This window comes from Lycorma delicatula, chromosome 6 (genome assembly GCF_047948215.1).
Source record: "Lycorma delicatula isolate Av1 chromosome 6, ASM4794821v1, whole genome shotgun sequence".
In the NCBI taxonomy this organism is placed as follows: domain Eukaryota; kingdom Metazoa; phylum Arthropoda; class Insecta; order Hemiptera; family Fulgoridae; genus Lycorma; species Lycorma delicatula.
The window spans coordinates 2,782,354-2,802,012 of NC_134460.1; the positions used below are offsets into that span (position 1 = coordinate 2,782,354).

A 19,659-nucleotide genomic window follows, 5' to 3' on the forward strand; every position below is an offset into this window, starting at 1 on the left:
TTGGCGCTAGTAGAGAGGATATGTTGAGGCGATTAGACCTTTCCAGGTTATCTGATAGAAGAACGTACTTTGTTTTACTTGGTTTTCTTTTATAAAGCTCTGCACAATAAACTTCCGACGCGTTACCATGTTGTCTTACGAAACCAGGCTAGGTCAGTGAGATCTTTTAGACAATTTGTGACACCGGTTGGTTCTACGTGTCTCCGATTGAGCGATGTACCAGTGTTGCAGTGGAGTTCCAGGATAAGCTAAGCTTTTGGGAAGATGAGACGACCTTCATTAAAAATTTGAGAGGGTTACGTGGCGATGGATTATTATCCTTGGTGTAATTCTCACTTTTATGATTTTAAAATTATTGTTGTTTTTTTAAGGATTATTACTTATAACTTGTTTTATTTGGAATGTATTAGTAATATTGTGTTTTTGATTTTGTATGTTTTCATCTATGTGTTTTTATTATCACTCCACGGCTACCGTATTTAAAGTTCTAGTTATTATTTTTTTGCATTTGATTATAATTGTTATTATTGTTTTATTATTATTATTGTATTTTGAATATTGTGTTTTTAATGTATATGTGAGTTGTTGACTTGTGGCTGTTCTTCTGTGATTTTATGTAATATTGTGCAACATACAAAGGTTTTGTGTAACTGTTCTGTTGCACAAACAAAACAAACAAACAATTAAACATGTGGAAATATTTTACAGATGACAAGACAGAACAAATTTGTAATGATAACTGAATACACTGTTCATTAATAATGCAGAGATGCAATTTTTTCCATCTGCATTAATTTTTCAGTATTATCATCACACTCTTTATTCATCCAAAACATAATTATCTTTCATAACCTAACAAAATAAATCGCACACTTGCATATTTTTAAGAAATCAAATAAGAGATCCCATTTCACTCACCGCTCAGTTTTCACTTTTATTAACTTCGCAGTAGCGTTTAAATAGGATCTACTTTCTGTATTACCTTAGTGATTTGTAAAAAAAAGGAAACTGAAAAAATAAATATATTAAAATTTAGGTTGATAACGCACTTTATCACAATTTTAACTAGATTTTTATTTACTCTTTTTGATTTTCTTGATGGTATTTAAATTTCTTGTGTATTTATTGAATATTTAATTTTTTCAGGTAATTAAAGTTGTAAATGAGGTGTATCATCAGTATAATCTTCATCAAAGTCCATTTGTATTTTTAAATATTAAAGTACCAAGAGATTCTGTTGATGTAAATGTTACTCCTGATAAACGGCAGATATTTCTTGATCAGGAAAAAATTTTACTTGACATTATCAAGGTCAGAATTATAACAGTGTTTTTAAAGTTATTATTTTACATTTACTGTATCGTTTTAATTTAAAGCGAGTTATACTTGTAAATGAAGTTATATTAATAATGTGGGCTTTTATAACTTATTACTTTACTTATTGTTAAGAATTACACGTTTTTGTTGTCTAGAATTCTCTAGTTTTAATTTTTATGTTGCAATGCAGTTTTATTGCTAAGAACAGATAGTATTTTAGGACATATAGTATTTTAGGTATTATAAGCAAAGAAAAAGTGTTCTTATTAATAATCCCCGATATCCACTATATCTAGTGAACATTTCCCTATCCGCAACCTGGGAAGGCGCCTGATGGAAGACAATTCCACACGGGTCAGTTTTTCTACTTTAGAAAAAGATTCCAAGAAGTATTATTCAGTATGTATTCTACCTAAAATTACTGGAATTATTTAACCATTTCATTCTGAATGTGATATGAAGAAATTTGAGGAGAGATAATAAGAGCTACTCTAAGGTGATATTAAATTGGCTGGTAAAAATAGTAACATTATTATGTGGATAAAGTATTTATTTATCTATATTTCTTTTCAATAAAGTCACCACTCACATTATGACACTTTTATGCCATGACTTTTACAAGCCCCTTATCAAGGGCTTGAACTCCAAAATTTTGAACTCCAAAACCACCTGGTTACCTTATTCATACTTTGCTACTACTACTACTAACCTCATTCATGTGAATCTTTAATTGCAATTGATTTCAAAGCATAAGTAGCCGGCCAGACCTCCATGTTAGGTAAGGGTCAAGAGACATTAGGCAACTAGTCTGGTTCATAGGTTAGGTGGCAAAGAATTTTGCAGTTGAACATTCAAAATAAAGCCTTCGCACAACCTATAAAATGGGACACATATTAAGACAAAGCATACAGACAAAGCAATACAATACTGTGTGAGGAAGACGAATTACATAAGATGCTGAAGAAGGTTGGTGCTTCATAAAAACTGCTTCAAAAGTACAAAAGTGCATCTAAAATGATAAAACCCCCTAAAGAGTTATGAAAAGCAAATTACTAAAATTGGCTAACCTTGAATTGGTTAGGTCACTGATCTTGCAACAGCAGTATGAGATCTGTTCAGAAAATAACCGAACATTTTTAATTATGCGCCAACTGAGATATTTAGTGACAGGCGGTTGGCAGCATTGTATTCCACATAACCTCCTCTGTAACCACATGTTCTTGGATTGTTGATATCTCATTTATTTTTTGTGTTATTGTTATTTAAGCGCAATGTGTTTAAGTGTTAGTGATTTTTGTAATGTGCAATTTTTTGATGATTGAACTTTTGTCAATGCTCTAGCCGTAAACCCAGTTTTTGTCTCCCGTTATGATCCTTTGTATGAATCATCATCATCGTTTGTTCAAGAAGTTGCCCACAAACATCCACTTGATGTTCTGTTTGCTGTTTGGTCATCAAGCAAGAAACAAACTTTGCTGCAACTCACTGCACGTTCAGTTTTTCAATCAAAATGTATTGGCATGATCCAATTGAGATGCTAACCTTCTGCTATTTCTCTGAGAATCAATCGGTGATTTGCACCCACCAGATCATTGATTTTCTGAACGCGGATGTCATAAGTTGAAGATGAGGGTGCCTTCCTAGTCGAGGGTTATCTTCAATTGACAGATGATGCTTTAAACGTATGAAATCATGAAAACTATTTGTAACATTGCTTACGACCCAGTGCATCATCCCCATAAGATTGTTTCAAAAGTTGAAACATTTTGTAAAAGTTTTACTAGCACTTAAAATGTTGCGTTTAAATAAGAACAACACAAAACTAATGAAGATATCAACAATCCAAAAACATGTGGTTACAGAGGAAGTTATGTGGATCACAATGATGCCAACCACATGTCAGTAAATATCTCTATTGGCGCGTAATTAAAAATGTTCAGTTATTGTTTGAACAGACTTCATATGTAAAGTAAACAAAGGCGTATCACCAAAGTAATGAAATTCATGCACAATTAGTTTGTGACAGGTCCTCAGATGTTTTATGAATGGATCCACAAGTTTCCCATTTGTTGGGGAAAATGTATAGATCTTCATAGAGACTAGATAGAAAAGGAAAAATATGTTTTGTATTTTTTTCTGTTCTAATAAATGTTAAAACAAAATTGCACTTTTGGCCAATTGACTGACCAATTTGGCCTTTAACTGACTGATTTGGAATAGCCTGTATATTATTGGAGCTAGTTGGGAGGATCTGCACTGAAAGGAAAAGATTCAAACTATATCATAAAAGCGAAGTTTGGGGGGAAATGAGTTTTTTGAAATTTCATGCAGATTTTCTTTAGAGAGGTTTTTTTAAGTTATAAAACAATGTTGAAGGATATTCTTAAAGAAAGTTTAAAAATATTCTGATGGGTCATTTCATATAAAGCTTTCCTTACAAGATTGTGTTATAAAGAGCTCCTTTATTATGAAATTAAGTAAAGTTATTTTACATTTTCATCAGTAGCAAACCTAGATATGATGTAAAATTACCAAAACAAAGGTTTTTATTTATTTTGAAGATTGGCATGTACTACTACATGTCTGAGCATCATTGTTAGATATTTTTATTATTCCTATGTAGATTTATGTTTCAGATTAGAAAGATTATTTGCCAAACTGTACTGAATTCCATTAAGGCTGTTGTTACATAAAATAAGTTTTCAGGTACCTGGAGTATACATCCAAAATTACCTCTTAATTTTTTACGATATACTGATATTTACTAGTTGTGAGAATAGAAATAATTGTTACGTCTTGTGGTATATATATTTTTTTTTGTTGTAGGAATCATTACAAAAATTATATGAATACATTCCATCTACATTCTCCATGAATAATATCTCTAGTAGTTTAATAAAAAAAATCTGTAATGAAGGAGCAACTAAACAGATTAAAAACATGTTTACTGATGAAAAATTAAAAGAAAATGCAAAACAGAACAGTCTATTTACAACAATTTCAGATAAATCTGTTCTTGACGACTCTGTTGCTGAAAATGTTAATACAAATATGCAAAAGGATAAAAATATTATTATACAGAAAAATTCAGAAATTAGAAGGGAAATTTGTACATCGCTGATTGAAAATGATGTAACTGTTGAAGAATTTTCAGGGATTGTCAATGAACGTAATCCAACAAATGAAAAAGAAATAGATAAAGAAATTACAGACAGAAATGAAACTGAACAAGAGACTGTATTAGAGGCACCATTAAAACAATCTTCAACTGATAGTAAATCTTCAGATCTGATCACTTTTAACATGTGGAAGCATAATGAATGTACAAAAAGATCATCAAATGAACTATCAGAACCTGGAAAGAAAGCTAAACGTAAGAAAATAACTTAAGTATCTTCATTACATTTAATTTTTTTTTTTTTTTTTTTCGTGTATTAAGGTCTTCTGTGTACCATGATGAACCTTGGCTTGATGAGTTTCATCTTTCTTGCTTCCCAGATTCGCTTACTACTAGCCTTCTGTTCATTGTTCATCAGTCCATTTTAAACCCATCCCGGCTACCTGTTTGTTCTATAAATTGGTTCCAACTATCTATCTTTTTCCTGAAAACATCCCCGTCAACCATCTCTTCTTCCAGGATACCCATTTCCACCAGATCACTTCTGAATTTCCTTAAATCTGTATTATGTTTCCGAGTTTTGTAATAAGATCAATTATCAGTTAGTTGTGTCCATCCTCTTTAAGTGTTCATAAAATTTAGCTCTTGTTTTCTTGCCATAGTTGTGAAAGTTTCTGTTTTCTTCTAGAATTTTTTGTTGCTCCGTAGTTGCCACTATCCTTTATTTTTCTGCGGTCCTAAAATTTTATTTTAGTATTTTGTTCCTGCTTTTTGATCTCTTTGATATCCCCTTTTCTGTTCGTGTATAAACATTCTGTGGCATATAATCCTTTTGGCTTGATGACAGAGTTGTAATGTCTTATCTTCGCTTGTATGGATATACCTTTTTTTTTTTTTTTTTTTTTTTTTTTTTTTTTTTTTTTTTTGTACCAGTTCTTTGTTGTTCTGTAGATTTTTTCCATTTTCTTAATGGAAATGATGTTTATTGTTGCTGAATTTGGTGCCACGTTTTTATTCTTTAACAAAACCAAACTAAAGAATCTAATGGTTAAAATTCAGGACTGTAAGTGAAATGTGGCAATAGCTCCCAACCATGTTTTTGAATAGTTTCTTGTGACTTTTGAGTGGTACAGTGGCCTTAGGAGAAGGGTTATACCTTGTAAGAGAAAACCAGGACTCCTCCTTATTGGAGATTTACTTTATTTTCTAGCATGTCACAATTGATTATACCAATCAGTCATTCACAATAAATTGGGTCTTTATAGTCCCAAAACATTGTTAGCATCCATTACCGGCCGACCCCCGACGGGGAGTCTTATTCTTTAAGACTTTGGGGGTTGGCGTCCCCACGGGCCTAGCCTCCGCAGCTTTTCTTCCCACTATACAATGAGCTGCGGAACACTTTACATTTTACACATATACTACACCAAGAACACTACATAAATTACAACATACACACATACACAATTACACAACAACAACCTACACTTCCCCGACGGGGAGTCTTATTCTTTAAGACTTTGGGGGTTGGCGTCCCCACGGGCCTAGCCTCCGCAGCTTTTCTTCCCACTATACAATGAGCTGCGGAACACTTTACATTTTACACATATACTACACCAAGAACACTACATAAATTACAACATACACACATACACAATTACACAACAACAACCTACACTGATATTTCTTCCATTTACACTCGGTGGTGTTGCGACATCTTACGAAACGCAACCGTAACCCAAGGTGGGAACAAATCGTGCCGATGGGTGAATGGCTCTACGTAGTGAGTCTCGAACGATGTCCTCTGGGCACCAGGGCGAACCCAGTTGTATTTAGCTCTAGCTCCAGTACGCGTGCGCTCTGCTGGAGTGGTCCATTTTTCGCCGGTACTCGTGGGACCAAAATTTCAGTTCCAATAATAAATACTATGATGGTTGGTGGTCCATCTGAAAAAACCACCAATTTAAGTCTTGCGAAGAGACCTCGATCAGCTTCGTCTGACGAGGATAAAAGTCCTACTGAACAGAATTTCTTAAAATCAAAATATAAAAATATCAGATTCATTGTACTCAGAAATAGTCAGGAAGGTGACACCCTTCAAAAGGTTTCACCTTTCTTAATTAACAAAACCATAACAGGTGTAAGTGGCTCCCCTAAGAATATCAGGAAATTACGTGACGGATCGATTCTGGTTGAAACATTCAACGATGAACAGAGTCGATCTATCTTACGGCTCCGTAATATGGGTGGCATAAATATAAGTGCAGAATGCCACAAAACGTTAAATACGAGCCGGGGTGTAATCTTTTGTAGAGACCTTCTAGATATAGATATCTCTGAAATAGTTGATGAGCTTTGCCACCAAGATGTTGTTGAAGTAAAACGTATAATGAAACGGCAGAACGGAACAGAAGAACCGACACCGTCTCTTATATTAACATTCAATCTCCCTGTTCCACCAGAGAAGATTAAAGTGGGTTACCTCTCGGTTCGGGTACGACCATTCATACCCAACCCACGGCGATGTTTTAGATGCCAAGGTTTTGGTCATACCACAACATCTTGTACAAAAACAGAGATCTGTGCTCGATGTTCTAAAGAAGGTCACAATGACACTAACTGCGAAGAAAGTGAAAAATGCACAAACTGCAGTGGTCCACACACAGCCCGCTCCCGAGATTGCCCAACTTTTAAAGAAGAAAAGGCAATTCTCAAAATCTGTACGGAGCAAAAACTATCTTTTCCGGCTGCACGTAGAGAATATAAAAAGATAAACAACTCACGGAACCTGGTTAAACCAGACGTATCTTTTGCCACCGCTACAACTAAACAAATTCCTACAAATGCTAATAATCAGCAGTGTGGATCCTGCAATGAGCTTAAAAAACTTGTTCAGATGCTATCTGATCAAGTAGCTTCACTTACAGCCACTATCTCAGAGCTGACAAAAATGAATAAAAAGTCCTCCGTCGCAGCTAGTGAATCAAACAGTAGGATACATACGAAAGTTCCTATTCCCAAAGCCGTACCGCCACGAATAGCGACTATCACAGCTGGCAGTAAGCCACCTAATAAGCTCCCCATAAAGGGAACCCACATAACTATCTCTTCTGGGATGTCAACTACAGCATCCCAGTCAAATAAATCTCCTCCACCATCACCTCATATACTGGAGGATATGATTGAAGAACCACCCGACCCTAGGGCATCGGAGTTCTTTAAAATAAAAAATACAAAAAAGAAAAACCGAATCACGTACAACTAATATTTATATAGTTTCTGAAATTTATTTTTTTTATTTGTTTTTTTACACTTATGAACATTATTCAGTGGAATGTTAGAGGTATTCGGTCCCGCATTGAAGATATCAGAGTACTAGCGCACACACATGATCCAGTAATCATGTGTTTCCAAGAAACTCACCTTCTACAACATGACCGAATTACACTTAGAGGATACTTCTGCGAGAGATACGACTGCCTGGTAGACAGTAGGGAGAGTGGTGGAGTAGCGATTTTCATGAAGAATGGGGTGTCAGCTAAAAGAATTCAACTAACCACTGTCATTCCTGCTATTGCAGTAAAGGTCTCTATTCCCTTCAAATTGCATATCTGCAATCTGTATCTCTCACCGAACACTGAGTTCAGTGCTTTAGATGTCTCAAATCTCCTCACACAAATACCATCTCCATCGTTAATAGTAGGAGATTTTAATGCCCATCATATTTCCTGGGGCTCAACCTTCTGCTCCACTCGAGGAAATACGATAAATAAATTGAGACAAGATTTTGACCTTTGCCTACTGAATAATGGATCACATACATTCATGTCCTTATCAACTGGTACTGTATCTAACCTGGATCTTTCCATATGCTCACCGAATGTACTCCCTCATTTTAATTGGTCGATTTGTGATGACTTTCACGGCAGTGATCATAGACCAATTATTATTAGTTTCGGTGTAGACTGCGAGATTAAAAGAAGGCCACGGAGATGGATTGTTGAAAAGGCAGATTGGAACGGATACTGTAAAGCATTCCAATCTCAGTATGACGATGGAGCGAACATCCTCGACCAATATTCTTCTTTTACGTCCATGATACTTAAGAATGCCAACAGATATATCCCACAAACATCGGGTAATCCTAGACGTCCTTTCGTCCCATGGTGGAACGATGAATGCAAAAATGCTATTAAGAATCGACGGCAGGCACTACGTAAATTTAATCGTAGGCCTACAACGGAACATCTAAATTTATACCGCAAGGCTAGAGCGGTGTGCCGTCGAGTATTCTTGGACGCTAAGAGGAATTCATGGACGAAATACGTGAGCACTATCTCACGCACTACCTCCACGTCTACTGTATGGAAGAAAATTCGTGCAATCTTCGGATCACCAAAACAATCTATTCTTGGTCTTATTGATGAAGGAGAACTCCTTTCATCATCATCGGAAGTGGCAAATAGTCTGGCAAAATCTTTCCGCTCGGTGTCTCTCACCTCATCATATAATTACGATTTTCAACGGTACAAAATACAAATGGAGGTGTTGTCGTTAAACATTGGTGATTCGGTTGGTGAATTAAACACTCCATTCGTATTTAAAGAATTGTTACATGCACTTAAAAATTCACGGGACACTTCCCCTGGACCGGACAACATTCGCCTTTCCATGCTTTCACACCTTCCTAATTCGGCACTACAACAACTTTTGAATATTTTCAACGGTTTATTCTCCGAACAAGTCTTCCCACCCGGCTGGTCAGAAGCATTTATTATACCAGTACCAAAACCTGGTAAAGACCAGACGAACCCCTCAAGCTATCGCCCTATTTCATTAACAAGCGTTTTGTGTAAAATAATGGAGAGAATGGTAAACCGCAGACTTACATGGTACTTGGAGAAACATGGCTTTCTATCTCCAGAACAGTGTGGTTTTCGACAAGGACGATCTTCCATTGACCATTTAGTGTCACTAGAAACAGCCATACAAAACGCTTTCCTCAATCGGCAACACCTCGTCGCTATCTTCTTTGATATAAAAAAGGCGTATGACACAGCCTGGCGACGTGGTATTCTTAACACTCTCAAAAAATGGGGAATCAAGGGCAATATGCTTGCTTTTATCCGGGGATTCTTAAATCACCGAACGGCTCGTGTTCGTGTGGATGATTCGCTCTCAGATAGTGTCATCTTAGAGAATGGAGTGCCCCAAGGTAGTGTATTAAGCGCCACCTTATTTTCTGTAGCCATAAATGATATTACCAAATGTGTTCAGGCTCCTGTCTCATGCTCTCTATTTGCTGACGACTTTGCTATCTACATTGCAAGCCGTTCGGCACCTACAGCAGAGAGACTACTGCAGAATACTATACATCACCTTGAAGCTTGGTCCAGGATTACTGGTTTCACATTTTCACCCGAAAAAACAAAATGTGTAGTTTTTTCTCGGCTACGAAACCCTTCTATTCCGCAAATTTTTCTGAACGGTGAGACTATTACTATCTCTACTTACGTTAAGTTTTTAGGTTTAATTTTTGATAGCCGTCTTACTTGGGTCAAACACTTAAAAGAATTGAAAACAAAATGTTCCAAAATTCTAGATATGATGCGAGTCCTTACTAACACTAACTGGGGAGCCGATAGATCATGTATGATACGTTTTTACTATTCCTTTGTTCGCTCCCGTTTAGATTACGGTTGTGTGGCCTACTCATCAGCTCGTCAAACCGTGCTTAAAATGCTGGATAGTGTACATCATGCTTTCCTTCGGCTTGCCACAGGCGCGTTTAGATCTAGTCCTATTGCAAGCTTACTGGTAGACTGTGGTGAACCATCACTTTGGGATAGACGAGACCAGCTTTTATTATCGTATTTTGCTCGTCTCAGAGGACAATCAAATCACCCGGCTCTTGAGTCTGTCTTTAGAAATCCTAATCTAGGAAAGTATGAGGACCATCCACGTCGTACTGCACCGGTAGGTATCCGTACCTGGCGTCTGCTGCAGCATATAAATGTTGACAAACCGTCATTCTTTCCTATATATCCTTGCTCATATCCTCCGTGGAGAATAAACCTTATAAATTTTAATTTTGACCTTACCACATGCAATAAACAATCAACACCATCTATTGTCTTTCAGCAAATGTTTCAGTGTGTTCTCTCCAAGATGCAACCAGACGCGGTTGTATACACTGATGGATCGAAACAAAATGATACAGTTGGGTGTGCATTTGTTGTTAATGAGAGAACTTATATGTTTGGTCTCCCCAGTATTACGAGTGTGTTTACCGCTGAACTATATGCTATAAATAAGGCTCTAAACATCATTAACCCTAAATATAGAAAAATTCTTATTTGCAGTGGCTCGTGTAGTGCTCTCCAAGCCTTAAAGAACTTTTATTCCAAACATCCTATCGTCATTGAAATTTACAACGCAATCGCTGAGTTGAATAATCGCAACACAGAATTAAGTTTTTGCTGGGTCCCTAGCCACGTAGGGATTCCAGGTAATGAACATGCAGATTCCGCTGCCAAAGAAGCATGTACCCAGCCTCCTTTCACCACCCGAGTCGCTACTTCTGCTTTCATTAACTATGTAAAACAATTATTAAGAACAAGGTGGCAAGGTGATTGGACAGCTACTGTTGATAATAAACTCCGTCAGATTAAAGATTCTGTGTTACCATGGAACTCCTCATACAGAAAACCCCGGCGTGAGGAAGTAGTTCTCTGTCGATTGCGGATAGGACACACGAGAGTCACACACGAGTACCTGTTTACAAGAGGACAACCACCTCTATGCGCAAGATGCAACTGCCGCGTGACTGTGCGCCACATACTCGTGGACTGCATATGTTATGCGGCATTGCGTCGTAAATTTAAAATTCCTAGTAACATCCGTGGTATCTTGCGTGACGATAAGGAGGTTTTAAACCGCATGTTTATATTTTTACGTAGTATAGGGTTAATGCAAAAAATTTAATAAGTATGTATTCTTTAGTAATTGTATGTATTGTCCTATGTATTGTTTTGTTATCCGAGTAGGGAGCCTTTTACACTCCCTATCGGATTTTTTTGTTTTTTTTTGTATGTTTTTTAAATTCGTCTGTGATATTAGTTATAAGATTTTTGTGATATTAGTTTTAAGTTTTATCTCCTTTTTTAGTTTTAAGTTTTATTTATTTTTAATTATAGTTTTTAACATAGTTTTAAGTTTTATTTATTTTTAATTATAGTTTTTAACATAGTTTTAAGTTTTATTTATTTTTAATGTGATAGTTTTTAACATAGCTTTAAGTTTTATTTATTTTTAATGTGATAGTTTTTAACAGAGTTTTAAGTTACATATTAGTGTTTTTGTTATCCGAGAATGGGCCTTTTACACCCATTCCGGATTTTGTTTCTGTGATAGTAGTTTTAAGTTTTAATTTTATCGAAAAACCTAAAATTATTTTTATTTATTTATTTATGTATTTATTTATCTATTTATTTATTTTCCGGGCGATGATAACGTTCAACCGTTTTTCGCCCTTAAAAAAAAAAAAAAAAAAAAAAAAAAAAATTACCGGCCGACATATGGATTTTGAAATTTTTCCTGGTAGGTGTATCCAGATATTTCCATTTCATGCACTAATGTTTGGATTTCAGCTCAAAACGATACATCCAAGTTTCATCACAAGTTATGCGATTGATAAAGCATGTCTTTTTGCTAAAAACCATTGTGAAAGTTTGTTATGTGTTATGGATGTTTTACACCTTCAGATTATAAAAATTTTATCACAGCACAATGTTCTTCCACGGTACACCTGTTTTACGTGAAGCTAATATTTTGAAATAAACAAAAGAGGTTATAATAAAGGAAATTATTTTTGAAATGCTATATTTTCTATGTCATGAAGCCAACCTGAACAGCAAATGGTTTCAGTTTATTCTATTAATAGTTTTTCTGCTGTTGCTCTTTGTCTCTGATTATTGAACTACCTTCAAATACAACTTAAAGTCATTCTGATATTCAAGTAGTATTTACATATATTTCAAGACGATTAGTAAGAAATTAAATTGTAAAATAATATATTTCTCCTTCTAACATATATGTAGCTAAAGTTGTCGTTTTTACTCAGTATTATCCCTCTGCATTCCTTTTTCATTTTTATCAAGGTGCTGGTTTCTTGCAAATGGTTTTTCTCATTTTGTTTTCTATGGCCCACTCTTATTTAAAATAAATTTAAAAAATGAAAATATTCCAAATAAAATAAACTTTAATAGAAATAATAGAATATGTTAAAGAATAATATTGTTCAGTTCTTTAAATTTCAACTTTTCAGTATTAGTTCCAAATTAAGATAAGTTGTTTGTTTATAATTTTACTCCAACTTCAAAATGTTAAAATTTTAAAAACTGAATAATATTTTATGTTTATTTTCAGAAATGAAAATTGATAATAATTTACAACTATTTCAAGAAAAAACAAAAATAAATGAACTAAAGGATATTGACGCACAGAAATATAGAGAGAGATTACATGAGTTATTTAGTTTAAAATTTTCCTCAAAAAATGAAAATGTGGATAAAGAAGAAGAAATAGATTGTATTTCTGAATTTGAAAAATGTATTCCTAATGATACAAATCTGATTACTGATGATTTAAATCATGAACCTGCTATATGTAAGAAAGAAAAAGAAAAGATGTCTAGTTACAATAAATCAAAAATGTTAGATGATAAAACCAGTATTAGTTATAATACTACTGAAGCTAGTCAGAATTTCAATGAAAATGATGACTGTAAATATTCATCAGTAACTGACAGTTCCTGTGGAAAGTATTCAGAAACTAAAACTATTCAGAAAAGTAAACTAATTAATGTTACTTTAAATGATATCCAAAAATTACAAAAGGAATGGGTTAATCAACAGAATCAGAGCAATGTAGCCTCTATTCGTTTTAGAGCACTTATAGATCCATCAAAAAATAAACAGGCTGAACAAGAACTAACTAGAGAAATATCCAAGGATATGTTTTCTCAGGTATGTATTATTAATTTTCTACCCGTTTTTATTGCTTTTTTACTTCCTTGTATGAAGTAAAGGAAGTAATGTGATGGTGAAAAATTTCAGTTTCCAGATTTCAACAGAAATATCCATTTTGCACATCCCTAAATCCATTTTGACTAGTTTCAGTGTGATGTCTGTACATATGTATATATCTTACATAACTCAGAAGCGATTAGCCATAGGATGTTGAAATTTTGGATTTATGAGTGTTGTAACATCTAGTTGTACAACTCCCCTTTTGATTGCAATCTCCTGAACCAAAAGTGTCTAAAAAACCCCAAACTCCAAAACAATTTGGATTTTGGACATTTTCTTAACTGGAGTAATAAGCCCTCATCGAGAGCTTTTCAACAACAAACATGTCATAAGTGGTGCTTATTTTCATTGGTTCCAGAGTTATAGCCAAATAAAATTTTAATTAATCAAATATTTGGATCTTTGGGGAAGGCATATCGGTTCAAATCAAACCTCATCTCCCTTTTTTTTAAATTTAAATATATCAATTTATTAATAATTGATGAGAGCTTTATTAATTTATTAATGAGAGCTTAATAATAGCTCTCATTGTAAAAAAAAAAGTTTTACAATGAATAATAATTCAATAATAGCAAAGAAAAAATATTCAAAGTTTTTAATGAAATAAAATTTTATATATTATCATTTTTAAAACATGTGTAAATGTAATTTAATATAGGCGTACATGGAAGTCATGTGTTATCCATATCAGATAGTTGTTGGTTAAATTCATATAATGTTAATCATTCCTTCTTACTTATATTAATGTTACTTATTTCTTGTTAGAAAATGATTTTTTTTAATTGACTTTAAAGCCAGTTATGCTGTTATTTGCATAAGACTGGCAAATCAGTTTACCAGTGTGTTATTGCATTACATTTTTCCCCTTTATGAGAGAATATCTTATTCCAGAATGCTACTATTAAGTTGTAGCGATTCATTTAAATCAGTAAAACAAATAATGCTTTTAAACTTTAAAACAATATGTTACAGATATTATGAATTGCAGGTAACCATAATATCATCTAAAAAACTAGTAACATTTTCTGTTTAGCATTTAATCGTACATTAATGTAAATTAAAAAATGTAGCCCAGAATCAATATGGTACATCTGTATTGCTGTATATGAAAGTTGCTATATACATAATATCATCCCTTCTTTCTGCAGCAGTTAGATAGGATACAAACAAGTCTATTTTTTTACTTCTATTATTAAAATGTTTCAAACAGTCTAAGACTTTACTAAGATCACAACTTTGACCTAATAGTGTCAGTAGAATGTTTTCAAAAAAATGGTGAAATGTAACAGAACATGTCGGAAAATTCTTATGAAAACCTAACTAATTTTAAGAAAATGTAATTATTTCTTTAAAATGGTTTACGACTTTAACCTGGATAAATTTTTATAATTTTGAAAGCTGCTAAAAGTCTTGTTAGATTATAGTACTATATTCAGTATCCCCATCATTCTTATCTTAAAGGGAAGCGATAACTTCTTTAAAATATTTTGAAAACACTAACCATGATCATTGAACATTTAATTATAAAGGTTAGTAATTTACTAATTACCGATATAGCAGTTCCTCAGGTAATTAGAAAATTTTCTTATCCTGAAGATTTGCTACTTTTCAATTTTTATTTTTATTTTATTACTTCTTGTTAATTAATTTAATTTTTGTCCAACATCTTGGACAAATTACAAAAAAAAAAAATTATAATAACTAAATATAGCCATTTCTTCTACGTTTTCTAAAAAAATTTGATTGGACACCATATGACTTCCTTGTATACGCCTATTAAATTACAAATACACATTTTTTGCTCTACTTCATTTTAACTTATTTCAGTTGAAAGTGAGATATAATCCTCCAATTCTTTAATAAAGTGGACAGTTACACAATTGCTGGAATATTAATTTTTATTAACATAAAATATTTATACAATTGTTAATGGAACAATTTACATGAAATATTAAGATAGAGTAAAGGTCCCTTTATTACTCATATTACTAGATCAGTATTATTCATATCTTCATGAGTTGCTGATTAACAAAATGTTAGATTTCTAGTGTGTTATATAAATAAAAGTTAATAATATTTAAAGTATTCCATTTAGAGAACTCTTATATACTGGTTACAAATGTTAATTTTGACCTTACAGTGTAAAATATTCAGTTTTTATTATTGGGTTATTTGGTAAATAATCAAAAATTAAAAAGAAACAATCGTACAGGATAACGAAAGATAACATGAAGAAATAAGAGGTGCGACAATAAAGTAATGAGACTGATTTCTCTTTGCAAGATGTGGCAACACTGCAGCTTGCGTAGGCACACCATCTTTGATCTTGATCTATAAGCTACTTCTAGTCCAATTGGCACATTGATGCAACTGCTCAGTCGTGAGTTGTGGTGTAATAAGTGAACACGTGTTTCTGTCTCTCATCACAGAAATGAAACCGCAAAATATTGCGCAATGGTATGCCATTTCTTTTTGCGTTAAATCGGGTGAAAACGCGACGACAACTTATGGTAAGCTTCAGAAGGCTTTTGGAGAGGAGGTTATGTCAAGAGCTCAAGTTTTTCGGTGGCATAAAATTTTTAGTGAAGGCAGAACGAATGTTGAAGATGAAGACCGCAGTGGACGACCATCAACCTTACGGACAGATGTCAACTTGACCAGGGTGCGTGAAATCGTATGATCTGATCGAAGATTATCCGTGAAAATGATTGCAGAAGAACTCAACATCGATCGAGAAACGATTCGTCTAATAGTAACTGAAGATCTTGGTATGAGAAAGATTTGTGCAAAGATGGTCCCCAAAAATCTCACACAACAACAGCGAGAAACACAGAAAAATGTGGCAGCCAATCTGTTAGAGCAAACGGAAATCAATCCAGATTTGTTGAGCCGTGTTATCACCGGTGATGAAAGTTGGTTTTTTCAATACGAGACAATACAGAGACAAAACGCCAAAGTTCGCAATGGTGCTCAAAGGGATCACCCAGACCAAAAAAAGCTCGCATGTCTAAGTCAAAAGTGAAATGCATGCTTGTGTGCTTCTTCGATTTCAAGGGAATTGTTCATAAAGAGTGGGTGCCTCCTGGGCAAACAGTTAACCAATATTTCTACAAAGAAATTTTAGAAAGACTTCATAAACGAGTTCTTCGTGTCCGTGCCAACATTGCCGATAATTGGATTCTGCATCACAATAATGCGCCATCCCATACTGCTCTGTCAGTACAGCAATTTTTAACCTCAAAACAAATTTCAGTACTACCACAGCCACCTTATTAACCAGATATCGCTCCGTGCGACTTTTTTCTATTTCCAAGAGTCGAAATGGCGGTCAAGGGACACCATTTTCAAACAACACAAGATGTCCAAAAAGCTGTGACGAAGGTCTTGGAGGATATTACAGAAGATGAATTCCAGAAATGTTACCATCAATGACAGAAGCGCTGGAATAAGTGTTTGCAATCAGAGGGGATCTACTTTGAAGGAGACAACACTAAACATGACTAAAACGGTAAGCAACATTTTTTTTCACATTATTCTTATTACTTTATTGTTGCACCTCGTATATCTGAAAAAGACGACAAGAAGATGAATATGAAGGGGAAGAAAATGTTAAGACCAAAGAAAGAATAAAAAGATTAAGAGTACACAATCATACACCACTGGCTTACATGTCCCATCTGCTCACTTGTCATACTAAAATGGGCAGGCACACCCTGTCAACTACTAAAAATATATATGACATCCATAAATAAAAATTTATTTTATCTAGACAGCAATTTGCTGCCACGCCTAGGTCGCTGAATGCCAGGAAGTACCTGTCCACCATATTAAAGTGCTTGGAGCCTTAATTGGTTGGTAGTCAGCCATATATAAAGGGTCATTCATGGGAACCGGATGTTTTAAAAATAGTCATAAAAAATTGAATATTTACTTTAAAAAAGTTATATTGGTACTGAAACACTTGTTAAATCATTTTGTTAAAGCATTTGTTACTTATTCATTAACGAAAAATTATGTCCGGCAAGTGATGTCCATTTTGGGCAATACATTGTTGTAGCCTTTCACGGTAACTGGCCTCAATTCTTTGCAGCATTTCTATATCAATCTGGGTGACGTGATGACGAATTGCGATCTTTAGCTCCTCCAATCTACGCGGTTTATTGCCGTACACATGCAATTTCAGAAACCCTCACAGAAAAAAATCACAACTACTCAAGTCGTGGAACCGAGGGGGCCAAGGAGTGTCGCCGAATCTGGAAACGATCCGTTCCGGAAACAAGTTACGGAGAACAGCCATCGTTGCCCTCGCTGTGTGCGCTGTAGCTCCATCCTGCTGGAATAACACATTTTGAAAGTCGATTCCCTGGTTTCGTAACTCACGGATGAAAAACGTATTCAACATCACAATGTAACGATCAGCTGTTACAGTTACGGCAGCGTCATTTTCTTCAAAAAAATATGGTCCATTAACCTTTCCTATTGCACACCAGACAGTCACCTTTGGGCTATGAAGTGGTCTCTCGTGAAGCTGATGTAGGTTTCTTTCTGCCCAATACCAGCAATTCTGTTTGTTGACAAAGCCATTCAGATGAAAATGGGCTTTGTCACTCATTAAAAATAACAAATTTTCATTTTCTTCTAAAATAGTAAGCATTTGTCGACAAAATTGTAATCGCTGCGTGAAATCTTGCTCGTTTAACTGCTGCATGACGGCTATCTTGTAAGGATGGAAATGCAGGTCTGTATGCAGAATTCGTCTTACCATACTTGTGCTCATTTGAAGCGGTGCTGAATGCCTCTGAATAGAGCAGCGTGGGCTTCTGACAATGGCTTCCCTTACTCGTTTGATGTTCTCCGGAGTGCTAGCAGTTCGTCGGGGACCCGGTGCCTTTTTCTCCAATATTGAACCACTTGTTCGAAGGTTGTTTACCCATCGCAATATTGTGTTACGAGAAGGGACACTTGCATTGCGATGGATATTAAACTGACGGCGGAAATCTTGCTGAACGGCAGTTACGGATTCGTCATTTCGCACAAAACTGTCATACACGTACAGGCGTTGGTCTAGTATCCACGGCTCAATCTCAATGACTAAAATGCAAATGCTATGAACAAAGGAAACGTCAGACACCAGCCGCATGCCCCTCCCACCACGAACGCCCGATTACAACCCACTTCAAAAACATCCGGTTCCCGTAAATGACCCTGTATAAGAGAGAAAATTTGAAAACTAGAGAACATGTACACAAATTAAGATCAGAAAAATTATATCAAACCAAAGAGCAATTAAATGATTGACAACAAAAAACAAATAAACGAGATGATGATCAACTCGAGGGAGAATATTGTTCGACAGTATCAGAGGAGTAATGAACTAAAACAAGAATTTTTTTGCAATTTATTAAAGATCAGGCATGCATGCATCAGTGTATATGTTGTTCTTGTGAGGGTCTATTTTTCAATAATTAAATAAAATTAAACAGAAATAAACTAGAAAATCCAAAAATAATACGATTCAAAATTATAATTTTCAATTAATATTACATAATCAGATGTTTTAGGAAATCTATTACATACATATTCACATATGTAATAATGCCTATTAAATTACACATCACATTTTTAAAAGTACATAAAATTTTTTTTCACAATAACTTCTGATTTTTTTTTATCATTGAATTATTATTTATTGTAATTTTTTTTACATTTATGGGTTAATAATTATTAAATCAATATATTTAAATTAAAAAAAAAAAGAAGAGATGAGGTCTGATTCGAATCGATCTCCCTTCCCTTGTAAGATCCAAATATTTCATTAATTAAGATTTTATTTGACTATAATTCTGGAACCAGTGAAAATAAGTACTACTTATGATATATCATTGAAAAACTCTCAATGAGGGCTTATTACTGCAGTTAAGTAAAAGTCCAGAATCCAAATGTTTTGGGATTTTGGGCTTTTTTGGACACTTTTGGTTGCTGATTTCAATCAAAAGGGGAGGTGCACAACTAGATGTTACAATAGTCCTAAGAAAAATTTCAACATCCTACAGCTAATCCGTCATTTTTGAGTTACACGAGATACATGCAGACGTCACGCCGAAACTAGTCAAAATGGATATTTCCATTGAAATC

The 19,659-nt window shown here is 34.5% G+C and overlaps 1 protein-coding gene across 2 annotated transcripts in view; it reads left to right on the forward strand.

Moving 5' to 3' along the window:
• The window catches only part of Pms2 (mismatch repair endonuclease PMS2), a 79,715-nt gene that overhangs the window by 30,795 nt on the left and 29,261 nt on the right, over positions 1 to 19,659 (forward strand). For both annotated transcript variants that reach the window (XR_012756640.1, XM_075368045.1), the window contains exons 7-9: positions 1,147 to 1,311; positions 4,144 to 4,690; positions 12,863 to 13,461. Coding sequence is in view for 1 of the 2 variants with exons in the window: in XM_075368045.1 (XP_075224160.1) it covers positions 1,147 to 1,311; positions 4,144 to 4,690; positions 12,863 to 13,461 (1,311 nt within the window). In the remaining variant the exon portion in view is untranslated. The remainder of the gene's footprint in view (positions 1 to 1,146; positions 1,312 to 4,143; positions 4,691 to 12,862; positions 13,462 to 19,659) is intronic.